Source organism: Caretta caretta, chromosome 1, assembly GCF_965140235.1.
Source record: "Caretta caretta isolate rCarCar2 chromosome 1, rCarCar1.hap1, whole genome shotgun sequence".
NCBI classification, from domain to species: domain Eukaryota; kingdom Metazoa; phylum Chordata; order Testudines; family Cheloniidae; genus Caretta; species Caretta caretta.
The window spans coordinates 188,410,081-188,426,058 of NC_134206.1; the positions used below are offsets into that span (position 1 = coordinate 188,410,081).

Below are 15,978 nucleotides of genomic sequence, written 5' to 3' on the forward strand. Positions count from 1 at the left end.
TCTGCTCCCCTATTATCAGAGGACTCAGGGTCATATTCCTCTGATTTGGAGGTGCAGTCTTTTGTGTCCCAATCTAGGTATGGTGTAGATCCTCTGTCAGAGACTTGAGGGCCATGGATTTTGCATCAGTCTCAGCAGTGGCCTCCTCTTAAGGGGGCAATGGCCTGGTCAAAGTTGCATCCAAGAGCCATGTCAGTGGTCTTTTTGGACACCATAGGGTGTCTTCCTCCTGCTAGGACTTTCTCTCACCCACATCAGTCTGTTTCCGTGAAGGTGCACCAAGAGCATCAGCAGGCAATGTTCTCAGAACCTGGTACTGTGATTGAGCAGCTAGAAGTCACTCGGGCAGCTCCCCAACTGCAAGACACGGAGCAGGTGTTACCTCAGCATCCTTGTGGATCCTCTTCCTCATCACCAGAGCCAGTAAGTGACTCACCACCACCAGAGTATTACAGGGCTCACCAAGATCTACTGAGAAGGGGTTCTGTTCTGGATCTTCAAGCAGAAAAGGTCCATGAAAAATCTCAAACACTGTTGAATATTCTGGCTTCAGTGGCACCTTCCAGAGTGGCTCTGCTGATTAAGTAAGTCATTATGGAGCCAGTTAAGGAACTCTAGCAGTCCCCCTTTTCCTTCCCTCCCACAGCACATCTGGCAGCTGTCTCTGCTTTTCATCCCTCGGTAGATAATGGATTTCTTTTTTACAACCCCTTCATCAGGTTTCTAAAGGGCTTGGACGGATTATTCCCACAGGTACAAGATTCTGTTCCCCCATCGGGTCTGAACATGTCACCAACTACAGGACAGGCCCAACAAAGAAAATAACAGAACACCACTAGCCATCACCTTCAGCCCCCAACTAAAACCTCTCCAACGCATCATCAAGGATCTACAACCTATCCTGAAGGATGACCCATCACTCTCACAGATTCTGGGAGACAGGCCAGTCCTCGCTTACAGACAGCCCCCCAACCTGAAGCAAATACTCACCAGCAACCACATACCACACAACAAAACCACTAACCCAGAAACCTATCCTTGCAACAAAGCCCGTTGCCAACTGTGTCCACATATCTATTCAGGGGACACCATCACAGGGCCTAATCACATCAGCCACACTATCAGAGGCTTGTTCACCTGCACATCTACCAATGTGATATGTGCCAGCAGTGCCCCTCTGCCATGTACATTGGTCAAACTCGGGACAGTCTCTACGTAAAAGAATAAATGGACACAAATCAGATATCAAGAATTAGAACATTCAAAAACCAGTCGGAGAACACTTCAGTCTCTTTGGTCACTCAATTAGAGACTTAAAAGTTGCAATTCTTCAACAAAAAAACTTCAAAAACAGACTCCGAGAGACTGCTGAATTGGAATTAATTTGCAAACTGGATACAATTAACTTAGGCTTGAATAGAGACTGGGAGTGGATGGGTCATTACACAAAGTAAAACTATTTACCCATGTTTATTCCCCACTCACCCCCCCCCGCCCCCGCACTGTTCCTCAGACGTTCTTGTCAACTGTGTTATACCAATAAAATAAAAACCAGCAGGATCTTATTAAAGGGAAAAAGGCAAAATACCACATTTATTGTGAATACAGAAAGAATCATAGTAAGCAGTTAGTTATAGTTATAACATTCCATTCAATCTCATATTTATTCACACATTCATTCATACAAACACACACACACACAGGTTCTGCAAGGTTGTTATCATAGTTACCAGCCTTAGAGTTGCTCATGCCAAGCCACTGGCCAGGTGGCCTGGACATGAGGAGGGAGCAGGGCCTTGTCAGATGCTCATCTGATGCTCCTGGAAGTTGGTTTGCAGAATCAGACCCCAAAGTTCTCACTTTTTAGAGTCTATTTTTATAGGAATTTCTTCCTATGCCAGTCTATGGGAATTGCTTCATCATGCTGTTGCTGAATCAATCAGCAGATAGCACATTCCTGATGGCTCCAAGATGTTATCTTGTTCTTTGGTTCTCCCATTCTTGAGGCTGTTGGGTGGATTCCAGTCTGCCCTCCGGGGGGTCCTCTGGTTATTTCCACTTGATGCCTTCTTCAGCCGATGGACACTGGATTCTTAGGCTGGCACCTCCCTGATCATTCAGTTATTATCCACACCAAGCATCCATCCACATACATCCTCTATCTCTATTTTAATCACAATTGTTAATACAACAAAAGGGCGGGGAGTCTCTGGGTGCTGTTTCTGTTGTTAGAGTATTGCTTTGAGTCTCTCTCTCTGTGAATTGCTTTGAGAACAGACTCTGTCTTAGAATGTACTAACACAATTAGCAGCTTGCAAGTTTCACACGTAGAGGGAGAGAAACAGTACCAAAAACCAAGAGACCTCTTAATTAGTAATATCCTGGAATTTAAACTATGGGGAATCAAACTCATTTGTGATTGTAATACAGAACTTCTTTAATATGATCCAACAACTGCTGGAAATGGCCCACCTTGATTATCACTACAAAAGCTTTTTCCCACCAGCTCTCCTGCTGGTAATAGCTCACCTTAAGTGATTACTCTCGTTACAATATGTATGGTAACACCCATTGTTTCATGTTCTCTATGTATATAAATCTCCCCACTGTATTTTCCACTGAATGCATCCGATTTAGCTGTAGCTCATGAAAGCTTATGCTCAAATAGATTTGTTAGTCTCTAAGGTGCCACAAGTACTCCTTTTCTTTTTGCGAATACAGACTAACACGGCTGCTACTCTAAAACCTGTGTAACCTTATGTAACTTTACTTGAAATGTTCCCAATTAATATTATGTTGTTATAGATAAGGGTGCAATAAAGCCCAATTTAGTTTTCAGGTTTAAGCCTATAGGTCAGTTGCAGAAAATGTATTTAGTAGACGACCAGTAGGCAACACTTTTGAATGATATAACCAAACTTTATTCAAAAGAAAAAAGTAATTAGTTAAGCAAACAGGCATACAGTTACCACTTATACAGTACTACAATTATACTTACACCTGAAATTTAGCAAGGCTACTCAACTATTACAGTGAGAGTCCTTCTAAGCCCCTGTCGTCCTGGACTTGATCATTCTTAGTTGCTTTGAGGGGATGGGATGGTGCATGCACAATCTAGTGAACACTAGGAGTTGAGAGAGAATGGCACATGCTCAGTAAAAACAGAATCTTCTGAGATTTTAGCTGCTAAAATCTAAGCAGTCTTTACTAAGCATGTGTGAACTTTAGTTTTTCAAGGCCAAATTTGGGGGTATTTCATAGGGACAGCAAAAAGCATATCCCCAATACAAGGGCCACTCCTTGCGTAATTTCAAACCCTGTTCCAGAGCAAGTCCTTAACTCGCAGCTTCCACCAGATAAGGACAAAAATGGAGAATACTGCCAGGCTTTTTGATGCACAGTTTAAGTTTTAGTGTGAGCATTTTTGTGAATTAGTGAACAGATCCCCACCAAGATGTAAACTACAACTTAATCCAAAAATGTATCAAGCAGAAAACAGACCGGTGACATTAGAGGATCTGATGCTTGTGGTCAAACAGTTACAAAATGATAAAGCGCTTGATCTGGATGATGATTAATCAGAATTGCTAAAGAGAGGAGGCATGGATTTAATTCACTGGCTTTATAGAGTTGTCAATTCAAAAATTGACTTTGCATTTGGAAAATCCTTAAATTAGGGCCAGCACTATTGTGAAAGTGGGAAATACTTTCTGGAAATGGCTTACAAAATTAACACTTCACATCTGTTATTTCTAGACTAACCATGTAAATCATAACAAATATTTGTAATTCATTTTATTTTTACTATAGATAAAGGAAGCCAATTTCTGGGGTTCTAACTTTGTAATGAGCGGTTCAGATTGTGGCCATATCTTCATCTGGGATCGGCATACTGCTGAGCATCTGATGCTGCTGGAAGCTGATAATCACGTGGTGAATTGTCTACAGCCACATCCATTTGACCCAAGTAAGACCATCTCCACCTGCAATATGCATGTTCCTATAGCCTGTAGTAAGAACCTTTATAGATGAGTCTTCAACACCTTGCTTAACCAAGGGTCACATTAGTAAATTGCCAGGAATTCTGAGGGCTGCGTCTCAGTTGTATAAAATTCAGCATGCTGCTGCTATCCTTGTCTGTAATAGTGAGGTTTGGCTCAGAGGCCATTATACCCATCAACTCCTCAGAAAGAAAATGGTTATATATAGCATCCAAAAAGGGTCAGGATCCATAAAGAAAAGTCCTCCTTTCCCCCCTCCTTTCATCATAAATAATGAGTTTGAAAGAGTGGTTCCCATGCCGTTGGTGAGATAGTGCGAGCTATCTAATACAGTAACAGGAGAAGCAGTATTAGCATCTGGCCTCAGCTTGTTCTACTTGAATCTTGAGCAGAGCATGTATCAGACTCTCAGATTCTGTGGGAGGGAGGTGAATTTAGATTAATAGGAGTTCTGCTGAGTGAGTTAAATAGGTATAATTAGGCTTTTTTTTTTTTTTTTTTTTTGGAAAATATTCATGCTGGGGATGGACAGACTAGCGTGGGGAAAATTAGATATGACCTGAAACTTTGCTGATAATTCTAATTGAACCATTTTTCAGTTTATGAAACATTGACAGAACAGTTTTAATTATTTTTCATTTTCCAATGGCCTCTGGGAATATTCAAAAATTAGTGACTAGTGGTGCGCTGTAAGGGCTCACTATCAGAAGCTCTCCCAAAATACAGCTACAGCTTCCCTGACTCTTTAATCCAGTGTGACCTCCTTCTACTTACACCTTGAAAAATGAACATTAGGGGTCAGCCCTCCCAGCAGTGACAAGTGCTCTGAGCAAGCCTCCATCCACATCTACTGAAAGCCTCCTAAAGATACACTACTCCCTCAGTGTAAAGTGCCCTAATTCTCCCTCCCAGATGACAGAACAGTCCAGTGCATTTTGGTGTTTTGTTCTTTTTAAAATATTTGTAAATGTGCCCAGTGTTTTTGGAACAGGTGCATCAAAGATTTCAAATTTCTACATAAAATACACTGTGCAAATTAATTTGAGGCTTGTTCACATCTATCGTTGCACATGGATCTACTTGTCTTAAAGCCTTTCCTGTTAAATCTTTTCAGATCATCAGAGGAGAGTATAATAATAGTAGCAGGTGCTTGTTTACTTTATAGTTTTAAATTATGCACATTCTGTGTAAAAGAGAGAATATAAGGTTTGCATTTATTTTCTTCATGACATATATTTAGTCGATAGCTCAAATCCAGCAAAAAGGGATTATAACTCAATGAGACTACTCCTGGGTACATGTTTGCAGGACAGGATCTTACATATGTTATGATGGTGAAAAATGAGAGCACTTCTAATGAAGTGAAGTATGTGTGCATGTATGTAATGAAGCATGTCAGCAACACTTTCAACAAACTCCAGCTAAGATGTTCAGAAAAGGCATTTAATTTAGAACTCTCTTCTAATACTCTTTTGAATTTGATTTTCTAGTTCTTGCCTCGTCAGGTATTGATTACGATATAAAAATCTGGTCACCGCTAGAAGAGTCCAGGATTTTTAACCGAAAACTTGCTGATGAAGTAAGAGCCTTTCCTTCTTTTTACGTCACAGCTGTCATTTCTAGCAAAGTCTTCTCTGCAAACAGCTTGAATAACTGAATTTTTTTAACTTAAAACAAGTCAGCAATAGATCCTGTTTTTAAAAATAAGGTGTTCTTAAAAACAATTAACTTTCATTTCTTTCAGTACATAAACACCCCACGTAACCTGAGAGATTAGGAAATAATGGAATGTACAGATATAGCGGAAGTATGAAATTATGAACACAAGACAAGTGAGAGATAGGGGGAGCCATCAAAGTTACAAGGGTAGATAGTAGGAATCAGAAATGGAGGAGGCTGAGACTGTTTAAAAAAGTAAGTGATATACACATATTGGAGGCAAGTGAAATTAAAAACATTATTAAATATTCCCAAGCACAAAACTGTGTGTTATAGAGTTAAGGCTATAAAATAGAATTATAAACCCAGATAAAAAAATTCAAACATGTTAAGGCATGCCAGCTTTTTTTAGGACACCCAAATAGTCTTAACTCTCCCTTGTAGTGATTCCCTGCTGTGACCATAGATATGACTACTGGATGTTAGTGCTTATGGTTGCAGATTAATGACATGGATTTTAAAGACATGAGGGTTTTTTTTTTTCAGTGTTTTCCCCCTCATAGTGTCACTACAGGGCAGAGTTAAATATTTGTCTCTTATGCTCTTTTTAAATAACTGCTTTTTGTGCAGGAGTCAAATAGTCAATTTCTTCTCTGTATAAATGTAATGTCTCATCACAAAAGTAAATACTGCCACTCCTGAGCTCTGAGCCATTCCTGTGTACTTCACCAAAGGCCAAAGTGTATGCTCTAATTAGCTCTCATTGATTGCAATAGGAAGTAGGTGCATTTGAAGGCAGTATTTGGTTCCAAGTACCCTTTAGAGCAGGGGTGGACAAACTTTTTGGCCTGAGGGCACATCTAGGTATGGAACTTGTATGGCGGGCCATGAATGCTCATGAAATTGGGGGTTGGAGTGCGGGAGGGGATGAGGGCTCCAGTTCAGGGGGGGAGGGGTGTGCTGGCCCTGGGGTGGGGCCAGAAATGAGGAGTTAAGGGTGTGGGGGATGGGGAGAGGGCTCCGGGCTGGGGCAGGGGGTTGGGATGTGGGAGGGGGTGAGGGCTCTGGCTGGAGGTGAGGGCTCTGGGGTGGGGCCAGGGATGAGGCATTTGGGGTGCGGGAGGGGGCTGTGGGCTGGGGTGGAGCAGAGGGGTGTGGAGTATGGAAGGGGACTCTGGGCTGAGGCAGGGGGTTGGGGTGTGAGAGGGGGTACAGGCTCTGGGCTGGGGGTGTGGGTTTCAGGGTGCAGAAGAGGGCTCCAGGATGGGGGAGAGGGTTGGGGTGTGAGGGAGGGGGCTCTGGGCTGGGGCAGAGGGGTTTTGGGGTGTGGGTGGGGGGTGAGGGCTTTGGATGGGGATGCAGGCTGTTGGGTGGGACTGGAGATGAGGGGTTTGGTGTGCGCTCCAGGCTGGGACCGAGGGGTTCGGAGGGCAGGAGGGGAATAAGGGCTGGGGCAGGGGGTTGACACGCGTGAGGAGGTCTGGGGTGCAGGCTCTGGGCAGTGCTTACCTCAAGCAGCTGCCGGAAGCAGCGGCATGTCCCCCCTCTAGCTCCTATACGGAGGCATGGCCAGGTGGCTCTGCGCCCTGCCCCATCCACAGGCGCCATCCCTGTGGCTTCCATTGGCCACAGTTCCCAGTGTATGGGAGCTCTGAGCTGGCGCTTGGCATCAGGGCAGCATGCGGAGCCCCCTGGCTGCTCCTACATGTAGGAGCTGCATGGGGGGATGCTGCTGTTTCTGGGAGCCACGCAGAGCCACGGCACGCACAGAGTAGGGCAAGCCCCCATCCCCACTCCCTGGCGGGAGCTTGAGGGCCAAATTAAAAGGTCTGACAGACCGGACGCGGCCCGTAGTTTGCCCTCCCCTACTTTAGAGAGTGAGGGAGCAAAGAAAAATTATAATAATAAGCATATGTCATAAATATAAAGGGAAGGGTAAACACCTTTAAAATCCCTCCTGGCCAGAGGAGAAACCCTTTCACCTGTAAAGGGTTAAGAAGCTAGGATAACCTCGCTGGCACCTGACCAAAATGACCAATGAGGAGACAAGATACTTTCAAAAGCTGCGGGGAGGGAGAAACAAAGCCTCTCTCTCTGTCTGTGTGATGCTTTTGCCAGGGACAGAACAGGAATGGGGTCTTAGAACTTAGTAAGTAATCTAGCTAGATATGCATTAGATTCTGATTTCTTTAAATGGCTGAGAAAATAAGCTCTGCTGAATGGAATGGCTATTCCTGTTTTTGTGTCTTTTTGTAACTTAAGGTTTTGCCTAGAGGGATTCTCTATGTTTTGAATCTAATTACCCTGTAAGGTAATTACCATCCTAATTTTACAGAGGTGATTCTTTTTCCTTTTTCTTCTATTAAAATTCTTCTTTTAAGAATCTGAATGTTTTTTCATTGTTCTTAAGATCCAAGGGTTTGGGTCTGTGTTCACCTATGCAAATTGGTGAGGATTTTTATCAAACCTTCCCCAGGAAAGGGGATGTAAGGTTTGGGAGGATTTTGGGGGGAAAGACATTTCCAAACGGGCTCTTTCCCAATTATATACCTGTTAGACGTTTGGTGGTGGCAGCGATAAAGTCCAAGGGCAAAAGGTAAAATAGTTTGTACCTTGGGGAAGTTTTAACCTAAGCTGGTAAAGATAAGCTTAGGAGGTTTTCATGCAGGTCCCCACATCTGTACCCTAGAGTTCAGAGTGGGGAAGGAATCTTGACAGCATACATAAAGGTAAATCATGTGTAAAAAGTATTCTGTTTCTGACCTAATAATCACTTAACAATGTTTAAGCAGCATGCTAAACACCAAAATTGCAGCGTTTTGGTTAGCATTAAGTCTGTTTGTGAAGGAGAAATAATTTTAAGCATATTGTGTCCAACCAGAAAACACATTTTCTGCCAGTTGTAGATTTTTACAAGTTTATTGTGCCAAATATATCAATTTTTGAATTAATATCCCTGAGGGACAGGTGGGGGCTTAGGAGGAAAGCTGAGGAGTTCAGTTTTCACCATGTAAATTTATTTGGTTGAGGGCATCCAAGATGAGATGTCTGAAATCCAAGACTGTATGAAAGGGGAAAGGTCAGGGAGGACACTTTGGAAACTTCAACATGGATACAATAGCTGAAACCATGAAAGCAGATGAGATCACCCAGCAGAAAAAGATAAGGGGGCAGAATCCTGAGACAGTGTCAGAGGGAGGAGGAGGGATGAAGGTGCAGTTGGGGAGGTAGCAGTAAAACCAGGACAGAGTCAGGAAAGCCCAAGAATGAGTGAGTTGAAGAGGAGATGGGAGTGACTGACCATCAAAGTGGTTGGTGAATAGAAAATGAGACTAGAGAAGGGATTCTTAGACTTGTCTAGGAGTAGGTCATTGGTGTCTTCAGTAAAAGCAGTTTCAGTATAAAGAAGAGAAAATAGGTTGCCAGGAGGTTTTGGGGGGTTGGGGGGGGAGAGAGAGAAGCCAGTGGAAATACTGCATTTAAGGAGGCAAAGGGGATAAAAAAGATAGGGCAATAGCTGGAGAGACAAATGGGGTTAAGGTTTATTAATAGCAGAGAGAGTACCCTAAGGTCAGGAGCTGGATGAGGGTGGAGGTCAGATTCAGAGCAAGGTGAAAAGGTGGACAAGAAATGGTTGTGGGGAGGGAGAGTGAAAGAGGAGCTCAACATACTTGCTATATTGCATTTTTTTTCTTTGGAGGAATTAACTAAACTATGAGCAGAGAGGCGGCGGCTGGGTTTTATAGACACAGGAGTCAGTTGGAGAAGGGGGAGAGAGCTATTTACAGTGAATGAACTTGTAGTGCAGTAACTCTACATGTCCTTAAAATTTTCTCCAAAGGTTTTCAGGAGCATGGGAGTAGGAGTGGGAACATCATTTCTCTTCCTTCCCATCTTCTTAGCTATTGTTGGTGGGAGAGCTTTGTTCTCTGCAGTTATTGACATCTGCAACATTATCAGTTCTCTGTCTTCACATCTTATCTTGAAAGCTATTTTTCTTCATTTCCCGTACTACTAAATCTCTGTCAGGAATTCAGACAGCACAGCGATGATTTTGTTATAAGTACTACCATACTCTCTGGATTAAAAAATTGCTCTTATGACTGACTTTTCTCATGATACAGTACACTTATAGCACAATTTATAATACATGCTAGGGTCTGCTCTTTTGTCATTTTTAACTTGGTATAGCATTTTTGGACACAGTGTATTAAATTCTGTATAAAGTACAAACTGTATTGCATCAGGAGTAGTTTGTAGTTAGTGATGCTTTGATTAGTGATTTTTTGTTTAAATCACTACAGGTTATAACTCGTAATGAATTAATGCTGGAAGAGACCAGAAACACAATTACTGTTCCAGCTTCTTTCATGTTACGAATGTTGGCATCGTTGAATCATATAAGAGCAGGTAGGAGGATTTCAGAGCAGCTTCTGTACAGACTATTTATGCCATTCATAAATCTTGTCTAGCATTGTCACTTAAGCTGAGTGTTTTATAGGGAGATTTACATACCACCCTTAAATGCTGTTTGTTTCTCTCCTTTTTAAGAGTTAGATGTGTATTTTAGATGCTAAATATTTATTTATCCATTTTTGATTTGCTCCTTGGTGTATTCTATTCCAAGGAAAGAACTGCTCCACACTTCAGTAATGATATTTCTGACACTAATACTGTTTTATTGTAGAAGTGATTGGCTAGTCACACTGTATGAGTTGCCAGTCATGCTCCCTCCCTCATGCTTCTCCATTTAATTTTCCTCTTTCTTTAAACTGCTACTCAACAGATGTCTTTTCTGATGCATACAGTGACTGACGGCAATTTCCCCAGTTTTCTGACCAATGTATATTTCTGGTTACAACTGTTCTTTAAAATACCCTTTCAGTTCCAACTCTCTCAAACAGGCTGCACACTTCATTGACTCCCCATCTGTTTTTTAAAACTCTGCTCAAACCATCTCTTCTGTGCTGACCATGAGTGAGCTGCTGCCTAGTTCATCACACTGGTGCTCACAATTTCTAGTCCTTTGCTTTTACTGTCCCTGCTCTCTTGTGGTGTTGTTGCAACTTTTCCATTTAGTATGTGCTCTCAGTCTACCTTATGCATTTCAGATGGTTCCATCAGCATAATACATAGGCACTATGGTTTGGGTAGTAGCCAGTTGATGCATTGTATCATAAATGTTAGCTGAAAATTTACTTTTAAAGATGTATCCTTATTAAATCTTCCTTGTGTCTTACAGACCGGTTGGAGGGTGACAGGTCAGAAGGGTCTGGTCAAGAGAATGAAAATGAAGATGAAGAGTAATTGGCTCTTCTGTGCGAGCACCTAGACGTTACGGAATTTATATAAGACATTAATTATATTTTTCCTTACAGAGCTTTAGTGCAATTTTAAGGTTTTGCTTTTGGATAACCCAACGTTTTGTTTCTGAACGACTGTGTGCATGACTTTGGGAGAGTGTGCAAGTAAAATAAGCAAAAATGTTTTTAAAACGTTTTGCCATGTCTGAGGGGTGCTAGAAGATGCAAAGTGCAATATTTTCCTTAACCTGCAAATGTGGGAGCTTGGATCAATGTTTAAAAATAACTTTCATTAGAGCAAAAACATTGGTTCAAATAAATTTCTATACCTGCTATTTGCATGTTTGTTGCTTTCTAATTAAAAGATTTGGTTGTTTTAAATGGTCTCATGTTCTTTTTGTACAATAATTGATTCGTCACTATACAGTATTGTCCAGATTCTAATCTCAATTGTCCTTTCTCTCTGAGCATGATCCTGGACACCCTCAATTCCTATTGAAGTCTGTGAGAGTGAGGGTTCTTGGCATTCTAGAAGGATTGCACCTTCTGCTCTTAAAAGCTAGTTAAGATGAAAAAGGCCCAATTAGTTACAGAAGTCCTATATTATGTTCAATTTTTTATATGTGCCCATAGATTTTTAGTAACAGACATATATTTTTAAATAGAATAAATGAATCCTGCAGTATTTATGAAGATAAAACTCCCATAATACTGAATAATGGCATTGTAGTTATAACATTGGACGGGATTCGGACAGATCTGGGGTCTGGAAGTTGACTCTGCTACAGACTTACTGTGTGATCTTGGTAAGTTATTTAGGCTAACATATTTTGAAAAGCTTGGCTAGGCACGACAGCAGTTTTAGTGCTCATGGGGTTTAGTGGGATTTGGGCATTCAAAGGATTAACTTTTGAGTATCTGGAACAGTTTCTGAAACTGCTACTCTTTGAGTGTCCATCTTCTCCACTGTGCCTCTACCCCTCCCCCTTGGAGTGCTCAAGCCACTATGCGCCCTGATAACTTGGGAGCAACCAAATTATGCAGGAATTCTATGCCAGGGCAGACTTCCTATCTGTACTGAGCACAGTAGATAACACACCTAGCTCTGAATGGACCAAGGGGAGATATACAGCCTGAAAAAATAGGAAATATACCTATCCCAGGAATAACTACACATTATGCAGAGATGCTTCGGTTTCCATGGCTGTGGTGGCTAAACACTCTCACGAGTATGCCACTGTTCCTCATTCTGCCACCCAACATTTATGCAGTTTACAATCTGAGCCACAGTCTTTTTATTCTTGGCAGAAGGGATTCTGGAGAGCTTACGTAGCAGCTCCATCTTGAGTACGGTCATTTCTGTAATAAGATGTCCGTTTCTGGATTCTGTAGTGGGGCTTTCCTTGAACCCCCTTATTTTCTTTGCCATTTCCCTTCTCACCTGTGCCTGCACCAGAAGATACTGCTACCACCATCTTGCATGTTTGGACACACTCTATTATTGTCTGAAAATAGCCTACTTTTACACTGTTCTCCACGAGGATGTCCATGCCTCATTAGCATATGTAAATTGTCTGTTTACATGTGCTAGTATAGCTCTTGTAGGTATTTCTGTCCAGCCCTGAGCAACCAGGAAATTCTGAATTAATATTTTAAAAAATCCTGCCCATTGCTGGGCACTCAGATCCTTCCATCCCGTCCTACCCCCACCTTTTGCTTACACCTATACTCAGGGCATTCACTGGCCAGCACTGTGATTAGCAACTCCTAATCACAAAGAGGTAAGTCACAGAGGAGTTATTAGATAATTATTGTGAAAACACTGATTATTATTTTTAAATCACTGACATTCATTTTTCCTGATTTTGCTCCTTTGCAGTTAGGCTCCTAGCAAGTGAGCAAAATCCTTTCCTTGCTCTGTTGCAAGGTATGTATGCGGTCTGGTTTGTCGTCATAACCTGTTCTCCTTTGAATACCATGAAAGACATGTTGTTTACAAAGATAGCAAGACTTGGACTCCTCTGTGGTATTGAGCCACTGTACTGTCCAGCCCTCATAGCTCCACAGACAAACCAGAGTCTCACATGGACACACCCACTCTGTACCCATTGGTTATGTAAGGACACTTCCTCCACAAGTGTCATTTCAGAAAAATTTGGGGGAAGGGGTGTGAAGGGCAAAGTTGAGTCAGCATATAGAACACTATACGTGATTATATTTTATCCTGCAAAGTCATGGGGCACATACAGTGGAAGGAATAGTGTAGCATATAGACCTATGAAAATTCGCGGTGGGGGAGCAACTGGCCCTTTTGTTGCATAGCAAATAACATCATTGCTATTCTCCATGTACTTCTGAAGCTTTTGTACTGGTTCAGGTGCTGATAAGGTATTTCTGCTCTGCTAGTAGGCAACAGGTATCCATCATATGCAGGGATTATTGAAGTAACTCAATTCCCTTTGGATGTGGAAACTGTGATGCTTAGAATTAGGGAGACCAACACCAGCTGACTGGGGGACCGTAGTTTTGAAAATTCCAAGGCTGATCTCCTTGGGTATTGTCATAAGGGGCAACTCCTCTGACTTTCAGGTGGGAGGAAGGGGTGCGTATGACTTTGTCTTCTTCCCTCTCCCCATTTTTGTCTGTCTGTGGAGGGGAGGAAAGAGAGAAGGCAAAGCTGAGGAAAAAAGAATGAGGCTGCTTTGTGTAACCATGCTCAGCACACACCCTTTTCCCTTTCTTGCCACCATCACTCTCTCCTGTTTAGTTAGGCGCAATAGGCAGGATATAGCTGCAGCTAGTCCCCCTGTCAGTAGGGGCTACTCTGTCCCTCTGCTGGACAGGCAGAGGCCACAGCTGTGACTCCTTTCTTGCCCGGGCTCCTCCTCTTCCTGCTCTGCAGAAGGCCAGTGGGTGAACAACTCCTGGCTGACCATGGAAGAGCAGCGACTCCTTCCTCTTCCCCCCATTTGCTCTTTAAAGGCAGACATCAGGGGCTGACAGATCATGGAAAATAACATCTGCAGAGTGAGGAGTGGCAGAGAGAGACCAGCAAAGGGGAAGTTGGCTGCAAGAGAGAGGGAGATGCAGGTGGGCCTGAGGGAAGTAAGGGGAATGCCAGGGGGACTTGGGGAGAGTGGGAGGGAAGTAAGGGCTCCAGAGGAGAGTGATAGGGGGAATTCTAAGGGTGGTAGAGGAGGGTGGGGGCTGGGATAAGTGAATAGACCTACAGGGTAGGGTGACAGGGAGTTAGCACTGATGCCCAAGATACTTGCTGGGAATATTTGGAAGACAGGAGTAATGGGGACACCGGGCTGGGCAGATTGTTGACCTTGAAGGGGCATGACAGAGGGAAAGGATAGCACTGGGGGAGATGGGGGCCATCATCAATAAGGGACAAGGGAGAAAGGGAGTGAATCAAGGAGTAGTAAATAGGTGCCAGGGATGGAGGGGAAATGGGGGGCAGGGACTGGAGGGAGATTTGGGATGAGGGAGCAGAGACTAGAGGATTTGAAGAGGAGTTATTGAGAGAAGTAGAAGAAATTGGGGGTGAAGAGGAATGAGAGAGATTTGGGGAGGAGGGAGTGGAGGGATTTGGGAGGAAGGAGCAACAGAAGAAAGTGAAGAGAATAGAGGTAAAAATGGAGAGGGAGGGGCCTTGGAGGAGAGGGAAGAGGCTGGGGAATTTGGGGAGAGGGAGAAGAGAAGGTGGAGGGAATTTGGAAAGGGAAAAGAGATGTCAGTGGGGTGGACCGGGAGAGGAGGGACTGGGGATCTTTAGAGACAATGGAGATTTAGGGGAAACAGAGAATGAGGTGAGGTTGGGAAAGGAGAAAGTGAGGGGTTTGGTAGAGAACAGACTGGGATTTGTGGGGAGGAGAGTCTACAGAGAGGTCTTGGAGGAGACGCTAGGGTTTTTTGGAAGGCAGAGTAATATGGGGAGAGTCATGAAGTCTGTAAGGGGAAGAGGAGAGGATGGAAAATTGGTATGCTTTCTGAAGCTGTTGCAACACATTATGGGAACTGATCCAAGATGACAGCATATGAGAAGAGAGAGAGGAAGCCAAAGTAAGTGATGGGGTTTTTTTGTTTTTGTTTTTTTTAAGGGAAGTGAGGAGAAAGTAACCTGTGGCTTGAGAACCTTTTAGCTGGTGGCAGGAAAGAATGAGTGTCTGAGAGTGGGGGAGGATAAGAAAATGCATTTTCCCCATTGCCCAATTTTTTAAGTAAACGTATTCCACTGTGGGGCACTCAGCTCCACCTGTGCACCGAGACACCTTGGGCAAACAGAAATGAGAGCATATTTCCAAAAAATGTGGGCTTCCCGCAATCTATTTTGAAAATACCCCCTTCTTTTGAATGCCCAAAGCTCTGAAGAGCTGGCAAAGAGTAACCTCTTTGATGCTTTCCCTGTTAATTTGTGTTCACTGATTCCCCAGCTGTGAAATCCAAACTGTACTTGTCTACCTTGCAGGGAATAAATTCATTAGGTTTACTGAAGTGCTGAGATATTGTGGTGATTGGGGACCATGGAAAAGCCTCTTGAATCCCATGACAGCTTTGCTCATATAAAGACTGGGGAATGGAGTCCATATTTTGCCTTATTTAAAAAATATAAAACAAGGTATTCTAGAACAATTTTTCTAAGTCCAACAGCTTACAGTAGAAATGCTGCTGTTTTATGCTATTACCTTAGAATAGCGTATTTTTGTAATAAGAGATTTAACAGAACAAAGTTTGTTTAGTTTTGAACTAAAGAACCCATACAGCATATTTAAAATAAATTCTGCTCTTAATAAAGGCTTAATAAAATAAAGCCTTCTCTTCCATTATTTTGATGCCATTGTTAACCTATTTATACATGAACCCCTGATGATGGAAGCAAAGATTTTAGAGCACTGAGGTGATGTGCTGTGACTGCTCACACCAGGGGTGCTAGCTAGAGCACATGGTGTTTCTATTATAAGCCTGTGCTTCTGGAGATGAATAACTTTTGCCATTTCATATTATAAGAT

The 15,978-nt window shown here is 42.8% G+C and overlaps 1 protein-coding gene across 5 annotated transcripts in view; it reads left to right on the forward strand.

The window, feature by feature from the left end:
* Positions 1–11,344, forward strand: part of DCAF6 (DDB1 and CUL4 associated factor 6) — a 176,367-nt gene extending 165,023 nt beyond the window's left edge. For all 5 annotated transcript variants that reach the window (XM_048869720.2, XM_048869730.2, XM_048869741.2 and 2 more), the window contains 4 exons: positions 3,811–3,967; positions 5,492–5,580; positions 9,965–10,070; positions 10,903–11,344. In XM_048869720.2, the coding sequence (XP_048725677.1) occupies positions 3,811–3,967; positions 5,492–5,580; positions 9,965–10,070; positions 10,903–10,967 (417 nt within the window). In that variant the 3' untranslated portion in view covers positions 10,968–11,344. The remainder of the gene's footprint in view (positions 1–3,810; positions 3,968–5,491; positions 5,581–9,964; positions 10,071–10,902) is intronic.
* Positions 11,345–15,978: the final 4,634 nt, after the last annotated feature.